This window comes from Dipodomys ordii, unplaced genomic scaffold (assembly GCF_000151885.1).
Source record: "Dipodomys ordii isolate 6190 unplaced genomic scaffold, Dord_2.0 Scaffold27, whole genome shotgun sequence".
Lineage (NCBI taxonomy): Eukaryota > Metazoa > Chordata > Mammalia > Rodentia > Heteromyidae > Dipodomys > Dipodomys ordii.
The window spans coordinates 3,416,478-3,441,340 of record NW_012267243.1 but is presented as its reverse complement, the minus strand read 5'-3'; the positions used below and the strand labels follow the sequence as shown (position 1 = coordinate 3,441,340).

The 24,863-nt window shown below is 42.4% G+C and overlaps 1 protein-coding gene across 1 annotated transcript in view; it reads left to right on the top strand.

The window, feature by feature from the left end:
- The window catches only part of Rgsl1 (regulator of G-protein signaling like 1), a 54,419-nt gene extending 30,334 nt beyond the window's left edge, over positions 1 to 24,085 (top strand). The window contains exons 11-20 of the mRNA XM_013015511.1: positions 2,781 to 2,974; positions 4,558 to 4,675; positions 6,708 to 6,822; positions 10,164 to 10,293; positions 12,081 to 12,255; positions 17,824 to 17,962; positions 18,191 to 18,315; positions 20,855 to 20,964; positions 22,748 to 22,849; positions 24,015 to 24,085. Coding sequence (XP_012870965.1) covers positions 2,781 to 2,974; positions 4,558 to 4,675; positions 6,708 to 6,822; positions 10,164 to 10,293; positions 12,081 to 12,255; positions 17,824 to 17,962; positions 18,191 to 18,315; positions 20,855 to 20,964; positions 22,748 to 22,849; positions 24,015 to 24,085 — 1,279 coding nt within the window. The remainder of the gene's footprint in view (positions 1 to 2,780; positions 2,975 to 4,557; positions 4,676 to 6,707; positions 6,823 to 10,163; positions 10,294 to 12,080; positions 12,256 to 17,823; positions 17,963 to 18,190; positions 18,316 to 20,854; positions 20,965 to 22,747; positions 22,850 to 24,014) is intronic.
- The last annotated feature ends 778 nt before the right edge of the window (positions 24,086 to 24,863 follow it).

Below are 24,863 nucleotides of genomic sequence, written 5' to 3'. Positions count from 1 at the left end.
ACATATTCTTAAAAGCATTAAGTACTAGTTGGAATGTGCAGTCACCCTGTCCAGACTCAGGACTTCAGTTAAGATCTCTGTGGTGATCAGCAAGTAGCTCAGGATCAATGACCACAGGCACAATTTGCTTATGCCTTACCCCAGCCCAAATTCAACATAATGACATCATGGATTACAAACCATGTCCCAGACATCCAGTAAGCACTATAGAGCCATAAAAAGGGAAAAAAGAAAGAAAGAAAGAAAAAGATACAGTCCTTGTTGCTAATCCAGCATACACCTGAATAAAACACAAGGCTGACCTTACAATGTTTTGAGAGAACACAGAGGACTTTTGTGTAAGGATCAGGGAACGTTTAGAGTATCAGAAGAGGCCCTGAACTGTACGTCGGAATTCAATTACAAAGATGTGGAAGTGTGTGAGGGGTAAGGTCAAACCCTCTCCATGTGCTGAAGAGATGGCCCAAAGATAGCAATTAATAAGGAACAAATTAGATAACTCAGATGTAATAAACTTCTGCAGATATTCAAATTACTGAAAGAGATTCAAGAAGTTGAAAATGTGAATAAATGTACAGCAACAAAAAATTAAAAGTTGTGTTAATACTGGGTGTTCCTTAAGCTCAATCAAATAAAAGTGATATGTTTAGTCATTTAAAATTCTACACGTTGCAACCAGACACTGGCGGTTTATGCCATTTAACAAATGGTGGTGACAGAATTGGCTATACACGTGTAGAAAACTGAAGTTAGATTCTTATATATCACCCTGCAACAGAATCAATTCCAAATGGACCAAATACCTCAATGTAAGGCCATTATCTTGAAAATATTACAAGAAGGGATAGAGGAAACATAAGGGTTCCTAGGCATGGGTCCAAAACTTCCTAAGTAAAGATCCAGAATCACAACAAATCACAGAAAGACTGGATATATGGGATTGCATCAAACTGAAGACTTTCTGCAGGGCAAAGGACATAGCTAGCAAGATAAATAGAAAGCCCACAGAATAGAAAATCTTTACTAGCTATGCATCAGACAAAGACCTCATATCTAAAATAAACTTAGAGCTCAAAAAACTAACCCCCCACAAGAAACAAATCCTCAAAGCAGCAACAACTCAATAAACTGGCTAATGACCTAAAGAGAAACTTCTCAGAATAAGAAGTAAGAATGGCCAATAGACACATAAAAAGATGTTCAACATCTCTGGTCATAAAGGAAATGTGAATCAAAACAACATTGAGATTCCACCTCATCCCAGTTAGAATTGTCTATTATCAAAAAAACTTATTATCACAGATGCTGGCGGGATGTGATCAAAAGGAAACGTTAACTTTTTCAACCACTCTGGAAAGTAATATTGAGGTTCCTCAAAAGACTAAACATAGAGCATCCCTATGACCCAGCAATTCCACTCCTGGGCATTTATCCAATTGACCACAAACCAGGCCACACTAAAGCTACCAGCACAACTATGTTCATTGCAGCATTGTTTACCACCTCTAAAATATGGAATCAGTCCAGATGCCTGTCAGTGGAAGAATGGATCAAGAAAATGTAGTATATGTACACAATGCAATTCTGTGTTTCCATCAGAAAGAATGACATTGCCACCTTTGTAAGGAAATGGAAAGACTTAGAAAAAATTATATTAAGCAAAGTAAGCCAGACCCAAAAAAACATAGGTTGCATGGTTTCCCTCAGATGTAGTAATTAGAATGTGCTTTTAAATCTACAACACAATGGATAGTAAAAAAACAAAATATATTATACTTGGACATGATAAATTTAAAAACTTTTTGTGATTTTTTTTATCTTTTAAAAAATTTTCCCCCTTTGTCCCTGCTTTTTATTTCTATACTTTTTGTTTTGTATGTAAGTTTATATCTGTTTGGCGAAGGGGAAGGGGAAGCACAGAAATAGTGGTACAAAGGGTGAACTAATTCAGCAGTGACACTAGACACTATGTTAGAAATTCACTAGACACTATGTTAGAAATGAACTATACAACTTGGGGTGGGGGAGGTTTGGGAGGGTGACCCTTGTTTACAAAGAAATGTACTCATTACGTGACTTATGTAACTGTAACCCATCTGTACATCACCTTTACAATAAAAAATGAGATAAAAATAAATCCGTATGGCTAATTCATGCATAAGAAGAAAGAACAAATTGCTCAACAGGTAGCTCTATGTAGAGTACTTGAAACAAAAACTGACATAAAGATGATACTCCCAGAGAAATTGAAATCTGGGAATGGATCTAATAAAAACTAGAGGTACTTTTCATCATTATCAATAAAAATCAGAACCACAGAGAAAGCACAAATTGTCCAGGAAAAAACATAAAGCCAGAGGAAATTTGCATATGAGACATTTGAATTAACTCTATTTGAGGAGCAATAGAAGAGGAAATCAGTAAATGGAACTTAGAAATATAAATCAATTACTGATAATCATATTCTGCTTCATAGAAATGACTGTGCCAGTTGGGAGTTGTTTTGAATCTATAATGGAAGACACATTTCCTTTGGAAAAACAAATTGCCCCTTAAAAATATCTCCCCTCTTCTTCCATTGAAGTTGTTGAATGATTTTTCTGATCTTAGGGGAAGGATAGTTCAAAGTTCAAGTTTGTCTCCAAGAGAATAGACAATCAACCTCTCCACAAGGCTCTTCTCACATGGGTAAAAATCCTACAGCCCCATTTTCTAATCAGAACAAAATTTAGGTTCCTCATTCTTTTTTCCACCACTAATAACACTCTCTTATTTTCTAGAAACTTTCCAGAAATCATCCTAAATCCACAGCACTTGGATTTCTTCAGGGAGTTTCTCAGAGACCGGGACTCTGAAGCCCCACTAAAATTCTTGTTAGCCGTACAAAAGGTCACTACAGAGACGAATGAAAAGATTTACAAGGCGGAACTGGAAAATTTAACCAAGACTTTCTTCCGTAGCGATGTCCCTCCTGGTATGCATCCCCCCCCTCCCTCATCCCGCCCCCTCCCCGCCCCAGGCCCAGCTTTCTTCCCTTAGATTCTAGGAACAGTATCTGGAATCTCCCAGATTGAGCCAAACTGAGCAGTGGCCACACGGGGGCAGTATCGAGACAAGTCTCCAGTAGTGAAACCAGACAACAACAAATCCAAAGTAGCAAAGGATTACAAGATACAGCCACATCTATCCTCTTGTTTCATTTTATCCAAACAGTACAACTTAATCAAATCCATGCAAGCTAGGGATAAATAGCTATACTTCCTGTTTTATTTTTATTATTTCTATTGTGCTAGAGCATGAACTCAGGACCTGGGCACTGTCCCTTACCTTTTTTTATTCAAAGTTGATACTTGAGTCCCAGCTCCACTTCTGGCTTTTTAGTGATTAATTGCAGATAGGTTCATAGACTTTCCTACCCAAGCTGGCTTCAAACCATGGTCCTCAGCACTTAGCCTGCTGAGTAGCTAGGATTATAGGCATGAGCCATATGACTATCAAATCAAGGCGACAGTTAGATACACAGGCCAGGGCTGGTTATGTGTAAAACTGCAGTGTATGCCCTCAACAAATTGGGAATTGTGCTAGGTAAAAGAACTATTTGTGTGAGAATCTTTCAGAAGTTTTGTCTTGTTTTCTTGTCTAAAGTGGAAAGGTAAACATGGTCCATGAAACCTCATGTGGGCAAAAAACAGAGGTTGCAAGTAAATTGTCTAAAGAAACATTGGAGGGTAGTGAGCACAACTCCATGGGGGGGGGGTGTCAGCAAATCTATATGCAAAGCAAAGCTAGAGCTTTCTCTTTGGTCACCAGTGAAGAGAATGGGGACTTGGGGTGATTTTTGCTTGCTGTTAGCCAAGATAAGGGCCTACATGTAAAAACAGAGAAAGAGGTAAAATTACGAAGCCTTTTGCTGTTTTGTAAAAACATTTTTGAGGCAGGATCCTGCTATGTAGCCCAGGCTAGCTTGAATTTAGGGTTTCCCTATCTCAGCCTGCCAAGAGCTAGGATTATAGTCATGTGCACTAGGCCTGTATCAGCAAATCTTCATTTCTAACAAAGTATTGGTTGCATCTTACCATGTCAAGTTCTCTTTTATTAATGTTTTTTTGTTGTCTTTTCCTCTCCCTAATATGTTCTTCAAGTCTCACTAAAGAAGGTGCCACTTGCAAACACCTGTTGTGCTTAGTATATGTATTTGTTACTTTGAGTTCTCTCTCTGCCCCAGAAATTTAATTTTAATTCTTTACTCTTACCTTCCTAAATCAAAAGAATCATACCAATGGCAGAAAAGAGTCATTAACAACTTTATTTTTCCCAAAGTCCTCATCTTTGACAAGTGGAATGGGATTAACATGTTTAGATACAAAGGCATTTGCATGTAACATTCCCAGTACACATGGAAGATTTTTCTAATTGTGGTGGGCACAGAATAGGACTATAGAGAGCACAGGATTCTGGGAGATTGCAATGGACTCCCAAGACTCCTCAGCATTGGGAGTCCAGAACAGTTTCCCCCCCCACCCCCCACCCCCGTCTCCCCCGCCCCCTCCTTTACAGAGGAATTGCTGCAGTGCGATGCCCCTGTAGTGAAGGAAATCTCGCAAATGCGAGAAGTCACCACCACAGCCTTGTTAATGCTCCAGGGCTGCGTGATGAAATCTCTGGAAGAAAAGTGGTGAGTATGTCGGGGAGGCAGCCATTTCTTCTAGGTAAAGATGTAGTCATCAAAGGTCTCCTAACCCAATTCTTATTGCCAGATATCTGCTCCAACAGGAATAGCACAATTTCCTTTCTGCCCACAGGACACACCACATCACACACACACACACACACACACACACACACACACACATGCATTACACAATCACACAATCTATCTCATTGCTAACACGTTGTTGATCAGAAAAGACAGGCCAAAATTCAACATATAAATTCCAGAAGCATGGAATTATTACATAAGTGAAATTAGCATATAGATTCCTAAAAAATAACTTGGAAAGGCAAGATTTAATTTAGATCTTTTAGTAGGACTCTTCCAGAAAAAAAAAGCTATAATTCATCAATATTATATTATGCTCCAAAAAATGGCTCATGAAAGAAAAACAATGCAGGGGCTGGGAAGGTGGCTCAGTAGAGCACTTGCCTTACATGCCTGAGGCCCTGGGTTCGATTCCTCAGCACCACATAAGCAAAAAGAAAAAAGCCGGAAGTGGCGCTGTGGCTCAAGTGGTAGAACGCTAGCCTTGAGCTGAAGAGCTGAGGGACAGCACCCAGGCCCAGAGTTCAGGCCCCACAACCAGACCCCCCCCCAAAAAAAATAGAAAAGAAAAGAAAAACAATGCAACAGAATAGTTCAAAGGAAAGTTTGATTTCAGAATACGGGTTCAGGCTGAGTTGTGTCACCACTCAAGACAAGGCATCAAAGTTTTATATTGTTATGAAAAAAACCTTGTGGAAGAAAAGAAACATTGTGGAGAGGAATAAAACTTTAGTATAAAAAAAAAAAGAAAAGACAAGATGACATTAGTAAAGCATTAACATGATCACAGGAAGACTTTTGAAGCCCTATGATGGTGGCTCATGTCTATTATCCTAGCTACTCAGGAAGCTGAGATCTGACGATCATGGTTCAAAGCCAGCCTGGGAAGAAAAGTCTGGATTCTTATCTCCAATTAGCCACCAGAAGCCAGAAGTGGAACTGTGGCTCAACTGATAGAGCATTAGCTTTGAGCACAAAAGCTCAGGAATAGCAGCCAAGCCTTGAGTTCAAATCCCAGGACCAGCACAGACAAACACACAGAAAGAGTATTTTGAGTGTTACTGTTTTTTCCCTGCTCACAGCAGCTACCTCCAAAAGCTGAGGGAAAGTTTACTATTGGCTATTAGATATGTCAAGTTGTTTCCTTCTTTGCTATACTTAAAAATATATACTATTGGGACTGGGAAGGTGGCTCAGTGGTAGAGCGCTTGCCTTGCATGCCTGAGGCCCTGGGTTCGATTCTTCAGCACCACATAGGCAAAAAAGAAAAAAGCCGAAGTGGCGCTGTGGCTCAAGTAGTAGAGTGCTAGCCTTGAGCTGAAGAGCTGAGGGACAGCGCCCAGGCCCAGAGTTCAGGCCCCACGACCAGACCCAAAAAATTTTTTTTAATATATATATTATTATTACAAATTAATTGTATCAAGGTGTTTTATTGTGATATTTAAAATATGTATATATACTTTGACCAAATTCACTCCTTTTATTCCTCTTTCATGGCTACCTTCCCTCGTTTCCCCCTGCATTTTGACAATTTTGAGTTAGTCATATATCTACACTTATATTCATACATGTCAATATACTACTATAATATTCACATCCAACACCATCTCCTCAGAATACTAGTTCTTTCACCATAAAACAGTCCCTGTTTTACAATTACCCCATATTTGGGAAGTGGATCTAGATTCTACAGATTAGTAAAAATGTGATTATTTGTTTTACTGAGCTTTGTTTATTTCGCTTAACATGATAATTGGTACTTCCATCCATTTTGCTACCAATAGCAATGTTATTCTTTTCTTACGGCTGAACAATTGTCCACTATATATATAATATATATATATATATTATATATATATATATATGTACTACATTTTCTTCATCCTGTCATGTATTGGTGGGCATATCCACGAGAATCCGTTGATGCTCTTGATCCTTCTTCTGTCAGGTTAGTAGAATACCAGCAACTGTTCCCAGCTCGTGTTATTACAGAGTTAGAACCATTGGTACCAGCTTTCCCTAGGAAGCCCTCGAAGACAGCCGTCAACCTACAGAAATGCCAGGTGAGTAAGAAAGAACTTGAAAACTTTCTTGGCCTTGGAGGCCAAGAAAGACAGAAGAATCAGAGGTTGAGAGAAGTTGTTATACTGGGCATTGAAGTCCCCTTCTCTCCTGTAAACTCAGAACCAACTGGGAGATGAACATGAGGGTTAGACACAGAGCCATGAAGCTGTTCATTAACTGCCACGGGCTTATTCGTCAGACCTGGGCTGTCCAGTCACCAGTCATATGGCCAAGTGGCTTCACTAATCTACTCTGCACCCAAATTAGACTGGTTTACAAAACTGTTCACTAGAACTGAAGACCCTACTACGAAGTCGAGCACCTCACTGTCTGACCGGGGGGCAATGTTCTGTAGACAGGCAGCTCCCAGCAAACAGAGCATGCTCACTCCTGTCTACTCATGATGACCTAGTTCATTTCTTGTCCCCATAACAGAAAAAAAAAAGAGGGGTGCAGGGAGAAACAGGAAACAAGAATGTTACTTAGGCAAGTCTTCTTTTGTGTTTGGAAAGTAAAATACCTGTCTCCTGTTAAAAATTCTCTCACTCAATGTGTTTCAAAGTCAAATAGATCAGAGAAACATTTGAGTTCTAGTTAGGTGCCTGTGGCTCCCACCTGTAATCCTAGCTACTCAGGAGGCTGAGATCTGAGGATCAAGTTTCAAAGCCAGCCCAGCCATGAAAGTCCATGAGACTCTTATCTCCAATTAACCACCAGAAAACCAGAAGTGGAGCTGTGGCTCATAGTGGTGCAGTACAGCGCTAGCCTTAAGCAGACGTAATTCAAGGACAGCATCCAGGCCCTGAGTTCAAGCCCTCGGATCAGGAAAAAAATTAAGTCCAGTGTTACCTGAGTGCAAAGATCCTGCTAAAATATCACTAAACATAGCGGCAAGATGCATTGATCCACTTTTTTTTTTTTTTGGGTCCAGTCGTGGGGCCTGAACTTTGGACCTGGGCGCCGTCCCTCAGCTCTTGAGCTCAAGGCTAGCGCTCTACCACTTGAGCCACAGCGCCACTTCCGGCTTTTTTTCTTTTTGCTTATGTGGTGCGGAGGAATCGAATCCAGGGCCTCATGCATGCAAGGCAAACGCTCTACCACTGAGCCACCTTCCCAGCCCCGATCCACTACTTTAGAAAAGAAAAGGAGCCACTCTGTCCTATCTCTTCTGTGTAAGAGCCGACTCTCTGGGGGCACTATAAGCACCCAGGAAGCTTAAAAGAATAATGTCATGGCTGGGCATGCGTGTGCATGCCTGGAGTCCCAGCCATGTGAGACTGTAAGTGGGAAGGCCTGGGCCAAAGCAAGAGACTTTCTAAAAAATAACTAAAGCAAAATAAACAAAGAAGAATAGAAGAGTAATATGCACAGAGCTACGGTGCTTGGTTTAACCCCAGGAACTCTAGTTAAACTTAAAGGAAACCAGTATGTACTTAAAGCACCTCAGTGACCGGCAGGATGCTTGAATGCAGCAGTATACCACCCCCCACCCCCCCCCAGGCAACTGGGGCTTGAACTCAGACCTGTGTGCTGCCCCTTAGCTTTTTGCACTCAGATCTGGAGTTCTACCACTTGAGCCACAGCTCCACTTCTAGCTTTTTGGTGGTTGACTCGCAATAAGAATCTCACAGACTTTCTTGCCTGGGCTAGCTTTGAATCTTAATCTTCAGATCTCAGACACTGGGTCAAGCAAACTGACCCAAATGATACAATTGTCAAGAAGCTGGTTCTAAGACTGGAAGTTTCAGCAGCCCAGTACTTCCTGTACTGGACTCCACACTTTGTTGTTCCTTCTCTGTAGACTGAAACCACTGAACTTGTTGGCCAACATTCTTTCTGGCTGTCAGTAGCCATTGAGCTGGAAGTAAAACCAGAGAGGAAGGAACACAAAAAGTATATTCCTGTGCACGTGTGTGTGTGTGTGTGTGTGTGTGTGTGTTGTGAGTTGTGAGTTGATGCATTTTAAAAAATGTTCAGCTATGGCTTTACTCATTTCCTTATTACAACATTTCAAAACCCGTCTGAGCCATTCAGCCCTTTACCTGAGTGGCATTTTTCTCTGGCTTGTTTCTTCCCTCTCTCATTCTCAGCATTCCCACATATCACTGTTGAAAGAGGGGTAGCAGAGGCAGGATCAGAAGCTCTTGCTATGCCAGAATACGGACAGAATCCTCCTCCCACAGCTTCTAACTCTGAGACATGTTATTCTCTGACCTGAGTTTCCTCATCTTTCAATTGGAGCTACTCCTTTGATGAGAACTTTTATTTTGTTGGTGTGTGTGTGTGTGTGTGTGTGTGTTGGTATTAGACACTGAACTCGAGACTTTGAGCTCTTGGAATTTTTACTCAAAGCTGGAACTCTACCACTTGAGCCACACCTCCACTTCTGTTGGATTTTTTTGTTTTGTTTTGTTTTTGCTGGATAACTGGAGATGAGTCTTATGGATTTTTCTGCCTGGTCTGGCTTTAATCTGGATCCTCAGATCTCTGCCCTGCAAGTAGCTAGAATTACAGGCATGAGCTGCTAGTATCTGGCTTATTATAAGGGTTTTGTTTTTGTTTTAATTTTTTATTGTGACAATATGGTACAGAGGGGTTACAATTACATGAACAAGGTAATGAGTACATTTCTTATCAAGCATTGCCTCCTCCTTTGTTTCCCCTTCCCATCCCTTCCCATCTCTCCCCCCCACAACACCTCCCACCCCCTGCCCAAAGTTGTAAAGTTCGTTTTTCTTTCTTTTCTTTTTTTTGGGGGGAGGTCCAGTCCTGGGGCCTGAACTCTGGGCCTGGGCGCTGTCCCTCAGCTCTTTAGCTCAAGGCTAGTGCTCTACCACTTGAGTCACAGCACCACTTCTGGGTCTTTTCTTTTTTTGCTTATGTGGTGCTGAGGAATCGAACCCAGGGCCTCAGGCATGCAAGGCAAGCACTCTACCACTGAGACAACTTCCCAGCCCTAAAGTTCGTTTTTCAACATAACGACTTGTACATCTGATTGTTGCAATGGGTCCACGTGTTTCCCTATTTAAACAATTTGTTTTTTCCCTTCCCCTCCACAAATTATACCAGTATCAAATACAGTGAAAACAGGGGTTATACTGTGGGGGAGGGACATACAAAGCAACAAAGAAATCGTCTTATAAATATGTTAGAAGCAATTGCAAGAAAGAAAAAACATTTGAATCCTTATCCTGGGGTTAATTTTACCTAACATCAACTTATCTGACCTTTTCTGCTTGTCTCAGACATATTATAAGGGTTTTAAATGTGATAGATGCCAAGATACTGGTACATAGTGGTGAACTAATTATTATATCAAGTCCCTGTTTTTCCTCTCAAGGAGAAAGGCTGGCTGAAAATGGTCGCCTTCATCAAGTGTTTCTGCAAGTACCGCAGATGGTTGTCAAACCCTTTGAAGCTCCAGGAATTTGTAGACTTTCTTCACCAGGAAATGTATAATGTCAAAGAAAGTAAGTTTATTCCACTTTATTGATGGGATCTCAACCTAGGCTTAGCCCAAATAAGTAGCTGCAGTGTACGTTGCTGTGTCAGGCCTGCAGCAGCCTAGAACAAGCAAAAACCCCAGGTCCCCGGTACCAAGCTATGCTTAGACGTGCTGGACCTCTGCTCTGGGAGCCAGCCAGCATGTGGACAACCAATAATTTAAAGAACTGCGGGGTCTCACATTTTTTTAAAACCATTTCCTTGAGTTGTTTATTTTGTCTTAAAAATTCTTTGAGAATATTTTTCTACCTGTGAAATTAATATATGCTTCTAAAATAGGTAATAAAAATGAGTACACACACATATATACAATACATATACACACACACACATATATATAATATATATTTAAATGTGGTGGGGGGCGGGGGTACAGGTAAAAATTCCCCTATGAGATAAAATTGCTGTTCGACTCTAGTAGCTCAAGCCTGGAATTCTATCTACTCAGGAGACTAAGATCCAGAGGTTCATTCTTCAAAGTTAGTCTGGGTAGAAAAGTTCATGAGATTTTTTTTTTTTTGGGTCCGGTCGTGGGGCCTGAACTCTGGGTCTGGGTGCTGTCCCTCAGCTCTTCAGCTCAAGGCTAGCGCTCTACCACTTGAGCCACAGCACCACTTCCAGCTTTTTTCTTTTTGCTTATGTGGTGCTGAGGAATCGAACCCAAGGCCTTGAGCATGCAAGGCAAGTGCTCTACCACTGAGCCACCTTCCCAGCCCAAGTTCATGAGATTTTGCCTCTAAAATTACTGGCAGAGGCTGGGCTAGAGGTGTGGTTTAAATAGTAGAGCACCAGCCAAATAAGCTGAGCCATCAAGAGGACCTAACTTCAAATCCCAGTACCACTGAGAGAGAGAGAGAACATTGTTAATGCTTCATAAACCTACCTGCCAATTTCCCCTCCCTTCTCACAAAATGCCATAACTTCTATTTGTAACTTGCTGTTTCCTTAATGTTGTATCCTGGACATTTTTTTTAAATGTCAGTATACATCTTGTACTTGTTTTTTTCTTCTCTAAAGGGTCCACTGAATATATACAGCCAACTATTTCATTCACAAATTCCTTCACTCACAGTGTTTTTTGGGGACCCTCTGTGTGGCACTCTGCTAGATGCCAAGGATACAGCACACAGCTTAGGCAATCTACATCTTCTAGAACTTTCTCTGTCCCCCTTTACTTATTCTTATCTATCTTGTGCTCTAGCTTTCTCTCTGCTTTTTCAATGAATTTCTTCATCTCATAAGTTTGGCTTTTTTCTTTATGTTGTTTGTCCAATTCTACATTACTTGCCTGAAACAAGAATTGTCCAAACTGTACTCTCCACTTGACTAGAACCCAAAATAACTATTGTTTATAGTTCAATAAACATTCTTGTGGTCATCTCTGTGTGTGAGCATACATGCACAGACATTTGATTATACTTCTACGGGCAGGACTTTATTATAGACAAGGTTCTTCTGTGTGTGTGTGTGTGCATGCATGCGTGCGTGAAAAATGCTTGCTAGAAAAACGCTCTTCCACCTGGACTCTGCTCTCAACCCCACACATTCCCCATTTAGAAGTTGATCACATCTCTATGCTCAGCTCTCCAAGTCTTTGCAGTGACACCCAATGATTAGGAGTGTCTCTTCCACAGACCCATGGGGTTGGGCCACAGTCTCCTTCCTTCACCGTATTTCACCCAGGTTAAAGGCTAACCGGTTTGCAAGGGTCTTGATCAAACCAGATTGGACTTTCTTCCTCTTTCTTTCCTAGACATCACCTCATCCCCTACTCCATCAGGACGGCCAACCCCAGTGTCCCCAGGTTCTCGGAACACAGAATCTGAGAATGGAGAAGGAGCCCTCACAAGGCGCCGGATATATGGACACAGGATTATCATTGTCAACTTTGCAATTAATGATTTATATTTCTTTGGTGAAATGGAAAAGTAAGTTTCTTCTCTTGTATTTCTCTTTGTGACATTCACTTTTCATCACCCTGACAAAATACCTCAGGTAAGCAATTTAAAAAGGGATAAGATTACTTTTGGCTTATGGTTTTAGAGTTTCAGCCCAAGGTCAGATAGTCCTTGTCTTTAAATCCATGGCAAGGCAGAAACATTACAGGGGAAAAGCAAGGTAGAAAAAATCTACTCGCTTCATGGTGGCCAGGAAGCAAGAGCAAGAGAGGAAGGGACAGGGGACAAATATATGCTTCATAAGCATACCTGCATCAATCTACTTCCTCCAACAAGGCTCCATCCTCTAGATCCTACTACCTCCCACTAATGTCATCAAATTATGAATCCATCAGTAATCCATTGATTGGGTGAAAGTCCTATGAGCTGATCATATCCCTAAAGACTCACCTGTGAATATTACATTAGAGACCAAGCCTTCAATTCATGGGTCTTTGGTGATCACTTCCCATCTTGACCACAATGTCATCCTTAAAAGGCAAGTGTGGTGACATATACCTGGAAAATAGTACTCAGAAGACAGAAGAGAAGGATTACAGTTTTTTATTTTATTGTAAAGATGCTGTACAGAGGGGTTACAGTTACATGAGTAAAGCTATGAGTATATTTCTTGTCGAGCATTGTTTTGAGGCCAGCTCAGACTGTATAATAAGGCCCCGTCTCAAAAATAAATAGTAAATAAAAAAAAGAATTACCTTCCCGGAAAATACTGGTTTAACTTGTGTGAGACTTCGAGATTTCAGCTCTGCCAAGTAGGAATCTAATCTTCTAAAAATCCCACTGTCTGCTGTCACTTTACCAAGTTCTACCATTCTTTATGGAGAGTTGTAAAGTTCTTCAGTATTCTTAAATCCCCAGTATTGACATTTACATATTCCATGATTTATGAATATGGAAGTCTTCTTACATAACACAAATGGCCACTAACTATTCCATCAAAGGCAGGAAGTGTCATAATTAACAGTTATGTGTATGTGTGACATGTAACTGATATTTTAAAATTAGAACATCCCCATTCACTTGCCAATTTTTTATGTAATGCCAAAGCCAGTCCACTAGTAAGAGAGTCATGTATTTTTCTTCTGTAAATTCTAAATTGTACCCCCAAATTCTGTCAACTGGCTTGAATTCTGAATTTTTAAAGTAGAAACGAATTTTTTGAGGCCTGCCCATTAAATAACAATGTTGTTACTCACCCAGCAGTCCTCATTCTAGTTGGGAATTATGTGGCATCCATATTTATGACATAAATTCTTATACCAATTAGGTTTTCAGATAAGAATTGCCAGTCAGAAATTCCAATAGAGAACTATTAAGCCATTTCTTTAGAGATTCACATACCACGTGCTTCAATTGTTAAAGAATTTACACTTTACTTATTTTTAAATACTAAAATAACGACATTAGCCTCTTCATAACTGAAGCACATTACCAATAAGTATTTTAAAGTGGAGAATGAGTAAAACTGTTTATGAAGTCGCCATCACGACTCAACTTAAATTCAGAATATAGTATCTCAGACTCAAAAGCTTTCCTGTCCTTTATGCATTTATAATGTAGTCACTGTGTTCTGTAAGTGGTCCTTCTGCAAGATGCTTCCCAGAAGAGCTTCAGTGAGCAGAGGTAGCAACAAGCCAGTCAGCATTTAGGATGAAAAATATTTTGGTAAACCATTACCTTCTCCCTAAGGTACAGTGTTTTTTCCAGACACATTCAGCAGAAACTTCATATAGACCACCGACTGTTCCTCACTGGAAGGTTCTTTATACAACCTCCCCTCTGATGATTCACACTCCTCTGTTCGTAAATTCTCCTGTCACACTGCGCTTTCTTGTCACAGATGTTCATGGGATCAAACTAAGAGATTTTGCATGCTAAGCACATGCTTAGCTATAACCTCACCCCCACGCATGCTTTTATTGATATTAAATTTCCACAGAAGTAAACTAACCACGTACAGTGAGTACTTGCTATAATATTTTATCTGGCTTTCTTTTATTCTGTGCATATTAAGCCTTTCTCCCATCTACAAAGAAAGCTAATTTGATATTAAGTACATACTACCTATTGCTTCTGAAGGTAGTGTATTGCTTAGTCCTGAGCATCTCTCCTTGACAATTCATAATTCTTTGTCAGCCATTTCACCCACCCTACCAGGAGATCCATGTCTCCTATGGCCCATGTTCCACACTTGATAGAACAATGTCAAGTGTCATAGGAAACAAATGTTCTGGCTAACCAGCATTGTACCAGCCATTAAATCAGTGAATTTATACAAGCATAGATACCAGTTTCAATAAACTTTTGCTTTGGTATTCATAATTTTGGAAAAAAATGAACTTAAAGATTACTACAATTTATTTCTTCTGAATTTTGTTTTATTTTATTTTATTTATGCTGGTGTTGAACCTAAAACCTTACCCCTGCTAGGCAAGTATTCTACCACTGAATATAACCCAGCTTAATCCTTTTGGATGTGTGTGTGCATATGTGTGTTATGTGCACCAGTCTTGAGACTTGAACTCAGGGCTTAGCTGCTCACCTGAGCCACAGCTTTACTTTAGCTTTTTGGTGATTAATTAGAGATAAGGGTCTCATGGACTTTCTTACTGGGGATGTCTTGTAACCATAACCCTCAGATCTCAGCCTCCTGAGTAGTAGGATTATAGACCTGGGCCACTGGTTCCTGGCATTTATTTATTCATTTAAAAATAATTTAAATTAATCCTCCTGCCACAGCCTTCCAACTACTGGTATGACTAGCATGGATAACCAATGTCTGCTCAAATTTATTTTCCTAGTCAAAATGAATACATCCCGTTATGTTTATATTTATTGTTGTCAAATTAGAATTGCACATTAGTAATTCCTTACAAAGAAGAGTGACAAACAGGGTGACAGGCAAAAATATTTGGGAAAAAGCTAGGTGCCTGTGGCTCATATTTGTCATCCTAGCTACTCATCAGGTTGAGATCTAGAAGATTGTGGATTAAAGCCAGCTTTGGGGAAAAAAATTGAAGGAGTCCATCTCCAAAATAACTAGCAAAAAGCCAGGCTAAACACGTGGCCCAAGTGATAGAACACCAGCTAAACAAAAAAGCTGAGCAAATGAGATACCATGAGTTCAAACCCTCATACCAGCCCCCCTCAAAAAGTTGGGGAAGAAACTAAGAACTCTTTGGAAGCATCTACAATGAACTAGTTGGAGAAATGTGAGAATGAAATGAAAGCATCTGACCAGTCTCTGCTCAGTGGGCCAGGAGCACCACTCAGTATAATTTTCACAAACAGAATGCCAGTAATTTACCCTTCAGCTAGGGAAGGGAGATCACCCCAAAGAGGGAGTTAGCTCAATTCAAAAACTGATGATCAGAATTTGCCATTGTATTCGTGCTGTAGATACCAAAAAAAAAGACTTTTTCTTCCTCCTCCTCCTCCTCCTCCTCCTCTTCCTCCCCTTCCCCTTCCCCTTCCCTCTCTCCTCCTCCTCCTCCTTCCTTGTTGCAGGGCTTGAACTCAGGGCCTGGGAACTATCCCTGAGCCTCTTTGTGCTCAAGGTTAGTGCTCTACCACTTGAGCCACAGAACCACTTTCGGTTTTCGAGTGGTTAATTGGAGATAACAGTCTCATGGGAACTTTTCTGCTCCGGCTGGCTTCGAGCTGTGATCCTCGGATCTCAGCCTCCTGAGTAGCTAGGATTACAGGTGTGAGCCCATGGGGCCTGGCTAAGACCAGTTCTTAACTCCTAAGATCCCACAGGTGCATGGGGGCAGCAGACAGAGTACAAGTTTATGCAAGTGTCTTAATAGTATGTATTGGGTAGAATCGGGCACAGAAAGTACATTCAAGCCACAGCGAATCCTCAGGCATGATGATGTCTTAGAAGACAGGTTCAGTAGGCTGATTTGGTTAAGACAATACTAAGGTTTGGAACTCAGGGCCTCAAACATGCTAGGCAAGCATTCTATCACTTGAACCACACCTATAACCCTTTCTGCCTTAGTTTATGACTCAGACATGGTCTCATATGTTTTTCCGGGGCTAGCCCTCAAATAGAATAGCTGATGGGCTGGGAATGTGGCTTAGTGGTAGAGTGCTTGCTTAGCATGTATGAAGCCCTGGGTTCCATTCTTCAGTACCACATAAACAGAAAAAGCCAGAAGTGGCACTGTGGCTTAAGTGGTAGAGCTCTAGCATTGAGCAAAGAGCTCAGGGACAGTCTCAGGCCTTGAGTTCAAGCCCCAGGACCGGCAAAAAAAAAAAAAAGAGTAGCTGGAATTACACGTGTAGGCTACCATGCCCAAAGGCATCCTGAGCTGAACTTTGAAGACAAGTAGGGGTTAGATGACAAACTGTGTAGCAGGGAGGTGGTAGGGAACACAGTCGGACATCAGATATCAGTCAGAATAGGCTAATATCTGCTGCCTCTATCATCTGCTGCCTCTATCATCTGCTGCCTCTATCATCTGCTGCCTTGCTCGCCCTCTACAAATTCTGCTTTGCAAAGCAATGAGTAAGTAGCCTGTTAAAAAACACAAAAAGAGGTCAAGTTACCCTCTTCCCTTAAAATGCTCCAGAGGCTTCCCATTACTATTTGAACGAAGTCCAGCTCTTCTATTACTGTCTCCATGAGCAGGGCCTGCCTGCATCCCAGGTGAGCTTCACACCAGTTCAGAAGAGGAAAGAGCAACACAATCCTCAGCCTTTGAGATCCTCAGAAGGAAAAGCTGAAGTGATTTGCCTAGATAGGTAAATAAGAACACAGGATGCCGGGCGTTGGTGGCTCACACCTGTAATCCTAGCTACTCAGGAGGCTGAGATCTGAGGATCACCGTTCAAAGCCAGCCCAAACAGGAAAGTTGGTGTGACTCTTATCTCCAATTAACCACTCAGAAAACTGAAAGTGATGCTGTGGCTCAAGGGGTAGAGTGCTCACTTTGAGCTGAAGAGTGTAGGGACAGTGCCTAGACCCAGAGTTCAAGCCCCACAACCACCACTACCACCACCACCAACAAAAAGAACACAGAATGGAGAAGGGAGTTTGTAGTACAGAAAAAGCATTGGAAGGAGTGTTAGCATATTATCAGATACATTGGTTGTACTCAGTACAATTGTAATTGAATGGATGACATCACAACCTGGCTCAGAATTGGTCCACTTTATTATTATTATTATTATTATCCTTGTTGTTGTTGTTGTTGTGATGGTCATGGGGCTTGAACTCAGGGCCTGGACATTCTCCCTAAACTTTTGTGCTCAAAGCTAGCACTCTACCACTTGAGCCACAACTCTACTTTGTGCTGGTTAATTGGAGATTAATTTCATTGACTTTCCTGCTTGGGCTGGTTTTGAATGGCAACCCTCAGATCTCAGCCTCCTGCGTAACTAGGATGATAGATATGAGCCATCAGTGCCGGCCTCTCTCTTTAATTTTTCTTTTCAATATACAGGCCCAAAATAGGTCTGAGCCTAGTCTATCCAATCTCGGCTGTCATCTCCTCCCTGCTGATTTCAGATTTAACTCCTCTTTTGTTTTAGATTTAATGAAATGGTGAGTTCAGCTCACATGCTGCTGATCAACAAAGCATATAATGAGAATGATGTGATCCTGCTACGGTCAAAACTTAACATTATCCTGAAGCTCTTCCTTCATTCTGACATCCCTCCCAAGCTCAGGGTAAGGGGGAATCCCCCTCCACTTGGGCCTCTAGAATTTTCCTCCTAAAATCCTGCAAGTGAATTGCCAGGTGCCTCCTCAGTCCTGAACCAACTCCTTGCCTTTCCCTAGCAAGCCCATAAAAAGCTTTGCTTTCAAGACAAGGGGTGGTCTGGAGGATCCTGGGGACCAAGAGGTAATTGCCTGTCCTGGAGCCCCTCAAGTGACAGGTCCCCACTCCGTGGGTAGGTAAACATCTCTGAGTCTCAGAAGGATACGATCATTGCTGCCATTACAGAGGGCCTCATGGACCGGAGCATCTTCCATGGGGCTATCTTGACTATCTTCCCCGTCATTATGTACTTCTGGAAAAGGTAACTATCTCCCCTTACCTGATGACTGCCAAGCTAGAAAAATAGTTTCCAATCTTCCTCTGGGCCCGTGTCTCATTGTTCCCAGTTTCATTCTAATCCTACTCTGCCTACTCTGCTCCTCACAGTGAATCCTGAACTAAAGGATGGAAGCATGAATGGCACCAAGAACAAATCTTCTGGGTTTCCTACCTCTCTTCTTCCTGTGTGTGTTTATGGATTGAGGGTATGAGTTTTTCTTAGCTAGGCTATAGCTCTTTGGGAGCAGTTCTGTCAAAGCGAACACAGTTGCTTAGACACAGAAGGCTCATAGAGTGAGTAGGCTTAGAGGGATTTTCTGAGGGGCAAGGTGGCAGCTAACTAGAAATGAAAACATGGTGAGAAGACTGAAAAGGCTCAAACACAGAAATGAATCCAATAAAATGCCCATGGAGCACATGCAGCCCATACCCACTTAGCCTGTTCTGCTAAGATTCTGGCTGAGAGGGAAGTCTGAGCTCTCTCAGCTGGTCACTGGCTGACTCCTGGGTCTACCCTAGCCCTTGTTTATGTCCTCTGCCTGGGGCATGACAATGGCCATAGAACAAGTGACCGAGGTTTCCCCAAGCCTAGCTAAAGGAATGCTTGGATCGTTATTTAACTCTGCCTTCTAGGGTTCTTGTCCTCCAAAAATAAATTATTTTATTATAGTAACAATGGTAAAAAATGCTTAACATTAATAACCCTTTCTTTTTGTCAGTTGTGGGGCTTGAACTCAGGGCCTGGACGCTGTCCCTGAGCTCTGTTGTTCAAGGCTAGCGCACTACCACTTTGGGCCACATCTTCACTTCCAGTTTTCTGGTGGCTCATTGGAGAGAAGAGTCTCCTGGGGACTTTTCTGCCTGGGCTGGCTTTGAACTGCAATCCTCAAATCTCAGCCTCCTGAGTGGCTAGGATTATAGGTGTGAGCCACAGGCACGAAGCCTAATCCTTATTTTTAAGTTCCTAAAATAGTATTTTTTAAATCCAGAGTTAAATATACACAAAATCTTTGATCAAGACAAGTAATTAGCCTTTTGAATCTTCATTGCTAACTAGCACTTCATTCTAGTGCTTCTAAATACAAACTAAATACAGGACTAAATACAAACTCATCCTGAGACTGTTGAAGGATCAGATACTTTTAGAAAATATACGTATCTCCTGGCTTGATTGAAAGCTCAGCTCCCTCCTTATGAATTTTGGAAGATCCGAGTTGTTTCAAGGAGGTTTCAGATCCCCGATTCTGGGGTAGTTGGTTCTTTTCTTGCTTTCTCATTCTTGCTTACATTGTACAACCCACATTAGTGGGTATTATCCCCAGTGAAGAAATAATCTCCACCAAAGATCAAACAAGAGATCATCTCCAACAACCTTCTGAGGTGGGGTGAGCACCGTATTGTATCCCTGCTTTCCACAAGGACAATGAGGTTCAGAGGAGCTAAGGGGCTTGCCTAGGATCACTTAGTAAGAGGTAAAATCAGATCTCCTAGTCACTTACCACTGCTACTAGTAATGCAAGTGTGACATACTGGAAGTTCCAAGAGGGAAAGAAACTGTTCAGCAACTGGAATGGGAGAAACCAACAGTAATAGAATACTCTGCCCCTTGAAGAGGGGGGCATGGTAGCAAGCCCACCAAAGCCAAGGGAGCATAAAAAATAAATCTAGTCTTATCCAGAACTGACCAAAGTTGGGGGGCGGGATATGGGGAGGGGTCCAATCCCAGGGCTGGGGGAAGGCAGACATAACAAGGAGCTAGGGAAACAGGGAGGAAGCAATGGCAAATGTGGTGAGGGCTTTTGAGAGCAAGAGTTCATGGGCCATGAGTCTGAGGAACCTGGGTGCATTCCAGGAATATGGTAGACTGAAGCTCTCAGGAATGAGCAGGTAGAAGCCAGTCAGACACTGTCTGCACGAGGGGACGCTGGAAAGAGACATTTGATGCCTGCACTGGGGGGCACTAGTCAGGAGATTTTTTTCTTTTTTTCTTTTTTGTCGGTCATGGGGCTTGAACTCTGGGCCTGAGTGCTGTTCCTCAGCTCTTCAGTTCAAGGCGAGTGCTCTCCCACTTGAGCCACAGCACCACTTCTGGTTTTCTGGTGGTTTATCGGTGATAAGAGTCTCATGGACTTTCCTGCCTGGGCTACCTTTGAACCTCGATCCTCAGATCTCAGCCTCCTGAGTAGCTAGGATTACAGGCGTGAGCCAAGGGTGCCTGGCTAGTTATGAGATTATTATACTCCGATGCACAAATGAGCACCCAGGGATTAAATGGCAGCCTAAGCTTTGCACAGCAAGTTCTACACAGGCTCTATCCACTGGTGGTTCCAGAAGAAAGCTTTGCCCACAGGCCAAGCCCTCACTTGAGCCACGTCTGCACAAAGAAGAAAGCTCAGAAGAAGGGCCTCTGACAGGTAGCCCTCAAAGGTCAGCCTCATCCCCCTTTCTCTGTTGGACACCTACACTGTGAGGACTGGTCCCACCCAGGTCTCCTCTGTGATCAGAAGCCATTCTTCCCACAGGTTTTGTTCCTGGAAAGCAGTATGTTCTTACTTGCACTACGTAGGGAAGGTGCACAGGGAGAGAAAAATTCTTCCCAAAACTATATACAAGAGCCCCGTCTGGAATGCAGGTAAGCTCCACAATGACTCACGGTCCTATTCTCTAGCCACTGAGACTTGGGATGAGAGATAATGAATTCTATGACCTTCCGGGGTTCTGGGAGTGTTTGCTGGCCCGGTGGGCATCTCCTTAGAGAAACAAGACTGTTTACCCATGAACTTCTTCCTGATTCATGTCACGGTGGTGACCACAGCTATTTGTTTTTTTGGGTTTTTTTTTTTTGGTCCGGTCGTGGGGCCTAAACTCTGGGCCTGGGCGCTGTCCCTCAACTCTTCAGCTCAAGGCTAGCGCTCTACCACTTGAGCCACAGCGCCACTTCGGCTTTTTCTTTTTGCTTATGTGGTGCTGAGGAATCGAACCCAGGGCCTCAGGCATGCAAGGCAGGCGCTCTACCACTGAGCCACCTTCCCAGCCCCAACCACAGCTATTGTGAACTTCATTAATGTCTACTATCTCAGAAGTAAAGATGTGGCTCAAGAGGTAGAGTGTTAGCCTTGAGCAAAAAAGCCAAGTGAGAGTATGAGGCTCTGCCCAAGTTCAGCCTCCAGTACCAGCATAAAAGAAAATGAATAAACTCTACCATCCGAAAAGAGCCAATTTGATACAAAGATATGTGGAAAAATTTAAAAGCTAAATACATGATATAGCTTTAATGTAATATATATATATACATAGATAATCATACTTCTATATGTATGTTTTATGAAAGCATAGAAATAAGCTTAGAGATAAAATATAAATAGGGCTATATCTGAGTGGTTACGAAAGATTTATATATCTATATTGTATAATATATGTATATTTATGTGTATATGTGTATATAAGTATGTGATGTATGTGTATGATGTGTGTATATGACCTATGTATGCGCACGCACATTATATTTTCTTGACACAAATCCATACTTGAGCTGAAGGAAGTTTCATAAAGGAGAAGGGGTGGACAGGGCAGTGCCTGACCAGGACAAGGAATGCTAAAGACAGCAACTGACTGCCTTTTGATAGGGCCAAGCATTCTCCTTATCAAGCTCAAACCCGCTTTCTGGGTGTCTATACACCCAGATGGCTACCTCTGTTCGCACACCAGCTGTCACATGCATGCATCCCACTTTATGCTAAGAATGCAGAAGTGCCCTGGAGACCCAAATCCATGCAAACAGGAAACGAGGCTGGCTGGCTAGACACCCTGACTTCTATCCCTACATTCCTGGCTGAAGTGGCCAATAATACACAAACACTACTCAGTATCCTTGTTTATTCACCTTAGCAGCAGCTAAACGCCAACAACCTCTTTAGAACTTAGGGCCAAATATCCCTGTGAGTGAGCGGTCTTATGTAGGATGGGGACAAGGACAGTGAATGAAGAACAAATTGTAAGAAACAAAGGAGAGGCAGGTAGGCAGGGCAAGCAAACAGTATTCAGGTAGACTGATAATGATGCCCCTTAGTGGGAGCTAAGGTGCTTCCAGCCTTTGGTTTACATCCTATGCTGATCTCCAAGGAAGTCATTTCCCAAATTCTCTTCTGGTTTCAAGAAGAGGAGAAGGCGGGTGGCAAGAAGGCCCTAAATTAAGAGGTCAGGGTCCCAGGTCTGCAGAGTCTCAGCTTGAACTGCAGGGTCTTGAGCAATACTTCACACTCTCAGTCCCAGACCACTGAACCCAGGCGCCAGGTTTGGATCTAGATATCATTCTCTCATGTACATCCTGGAATCTGAGGATGTACGACATGCAGTGCTTACGTGGGAAAATCGATTCTGTCAGCTGTTCTTAATGAGCTCCCTTCCTTCCCCAGGTGATCATGCTCACGCTGTCTTAAGGTTCTCCTTAATCAGAGGTCTTGAGTGGATACGGCCTCAACAGCCACAGCGGGATGGAATAAGTTCCACTCAAAACTGTGAGTTGCAACCCCACAGTGAGACAGTGACTCAAGGCCAGATTGGCCAGTCTGTTTAGGAGATCTGCCCCCCAAATGGGAAGTGACTTGCTCGAGGTCACACAGCTCGTGAGTGGCAGACATCAGTGACAAGTGGTTCTCCTGGTCTCCCCAGGGTTCTGTGGGCTCTGGGTACAGGTCTTATCTGCACACTCATGTGATTCTTTTGGTGGTAGTTGAGCTGGAAGTCAAATCCTTGTGCTTACTAGGCAGGTTCTCTACCACTGCGCCATGCCTCTAGCCCATCTTCTGGATTCTTTCTGGCCCCTTGAAGGTACCATTAGTCTTGTTTAAAATTTAATTTTATTGTAAAGATGAGGTACAGAGAGGTTACAGTTACATAAGTAAGGTAATGAGCACATTTCTTGTTGAATATTGTTAAACCCCCTTTGTTTTTCTGCTACTACCCCTTCCCTTCTCCCCATTAGTCTTACACTGTGTTTACTACTCTGCCCATTTCAGGTGTGATGTGCCATCTTTAATGACCATTGTAGCATCCCAATAGTTGCTTTCCCCACATAAGGTTTGATTAGTGCCTCTATTCTGCTTTCTGGAGGCTTCTGCTGCTTAGTTTCTCACCTCCCAGACATTTTCTTCTCTAGCTTCAACTTCAAGGAATCAATTTCTCATCCAACAGCACTAACTGTGCCTTCGATTTTACTTTTGGTCTCTCCCAATAAACCTTTGCTTTCCATTCCAATTACTAGCTTTGACCTGGAGAGGAAGACAGGGGTACTGCTTTGCTGTTTCTCATAGGCATGGAATGTCAGCTTGTCTTGCACCCTGATGGGGGAGGTCTCTATGAAACATGACCCCTGGCCCATGAACCCAGGCAGCCTGAAGGTCTTGTGATTCTGGTGTCCACCTCCTACTTCCTTGCTTTTACTTCCAGGGTCTATATATATGGGCCTCATATCCTTTATATCCAGATTGTCTTGGGAACAAAACAATATTGCTGCATACAAGTTGTGTTTCTAAATATAAACAAGTGGTACAACAACTTGACATTTATTTTTCCAACCCTTTCCTGGAGGGGAAATCTCTTCTGGATTAATTCTCCCACACAGCTCTTCCAACCAACTCTGTATTATGATCTCTGATTCTGTCACTTTATATTTCTCTTTAGCTTCCTCTAGCAACTTCACCCAACCAAAAGCTAGACCATCTAGCATGCAGCTGAATCCTGTCCCAGGATAGGCATGAGACAGAAAGTCCTCCTCCTCAAAGCTGCTATGTTCAAGCATCCAGTGAGAGATGAGATAAATTTTCCAGAGTCCTCACTTCAAGTCCTGACACTCCTACATGTAGAATCAAGTTGGCCTGCGGCCTCTAGAGTCAGGGTAGTTAGGAAAGGATTGTTCAGTATCCTCCAATGGGGCCAGGTACTTTTAAGAAGATGAAACCCTGGCTGTACCTTCCAATAGACCTGTATTGCTGGAGGAAGAGTATTCCAAATGACTCTTTTTGTTTCCCAACTTCCCACAAATTCCAGCTCTAACAGCAAGAAGCATAAGGTGGAAAAGGTGGAGCCATTGTGCTTGGTAGAACAATGGTAGAAAAATCCAGGAATCATTCCAGCCTGCCAAACTCTGAGTGAGCCTATCTCACTTCTGCACAAGCATCAAGGTGAAACAATGCTAAGTTAGGGCTCTGGGAAGGTCTGCAGGGGCCATGGCAACCACAGCTGAGTACCACCAAAAGGTTGCTTGAAGGTTCGCATTATAGATAGCAGCCTCTGTGAATGGCAGGCTGGGTTTCCTTACTAGCTCTTCCACCTGCTCAGACTTGCTTCGAGACTTGTCCCTCCCACAAGAACTTATTACTACCCCTGACATTATTTGCCTGTGGTGGTACCTGGGAAACAAACCAGGAAAGCCTGGATCGCTCTGCCTTGAAAAGACAATGCATAGCTTCAGAGGTCTTACGCTCTTGGGCAAGAAGGTGATACTAAGTCCATGGGAAAGTCTGTTCTGAA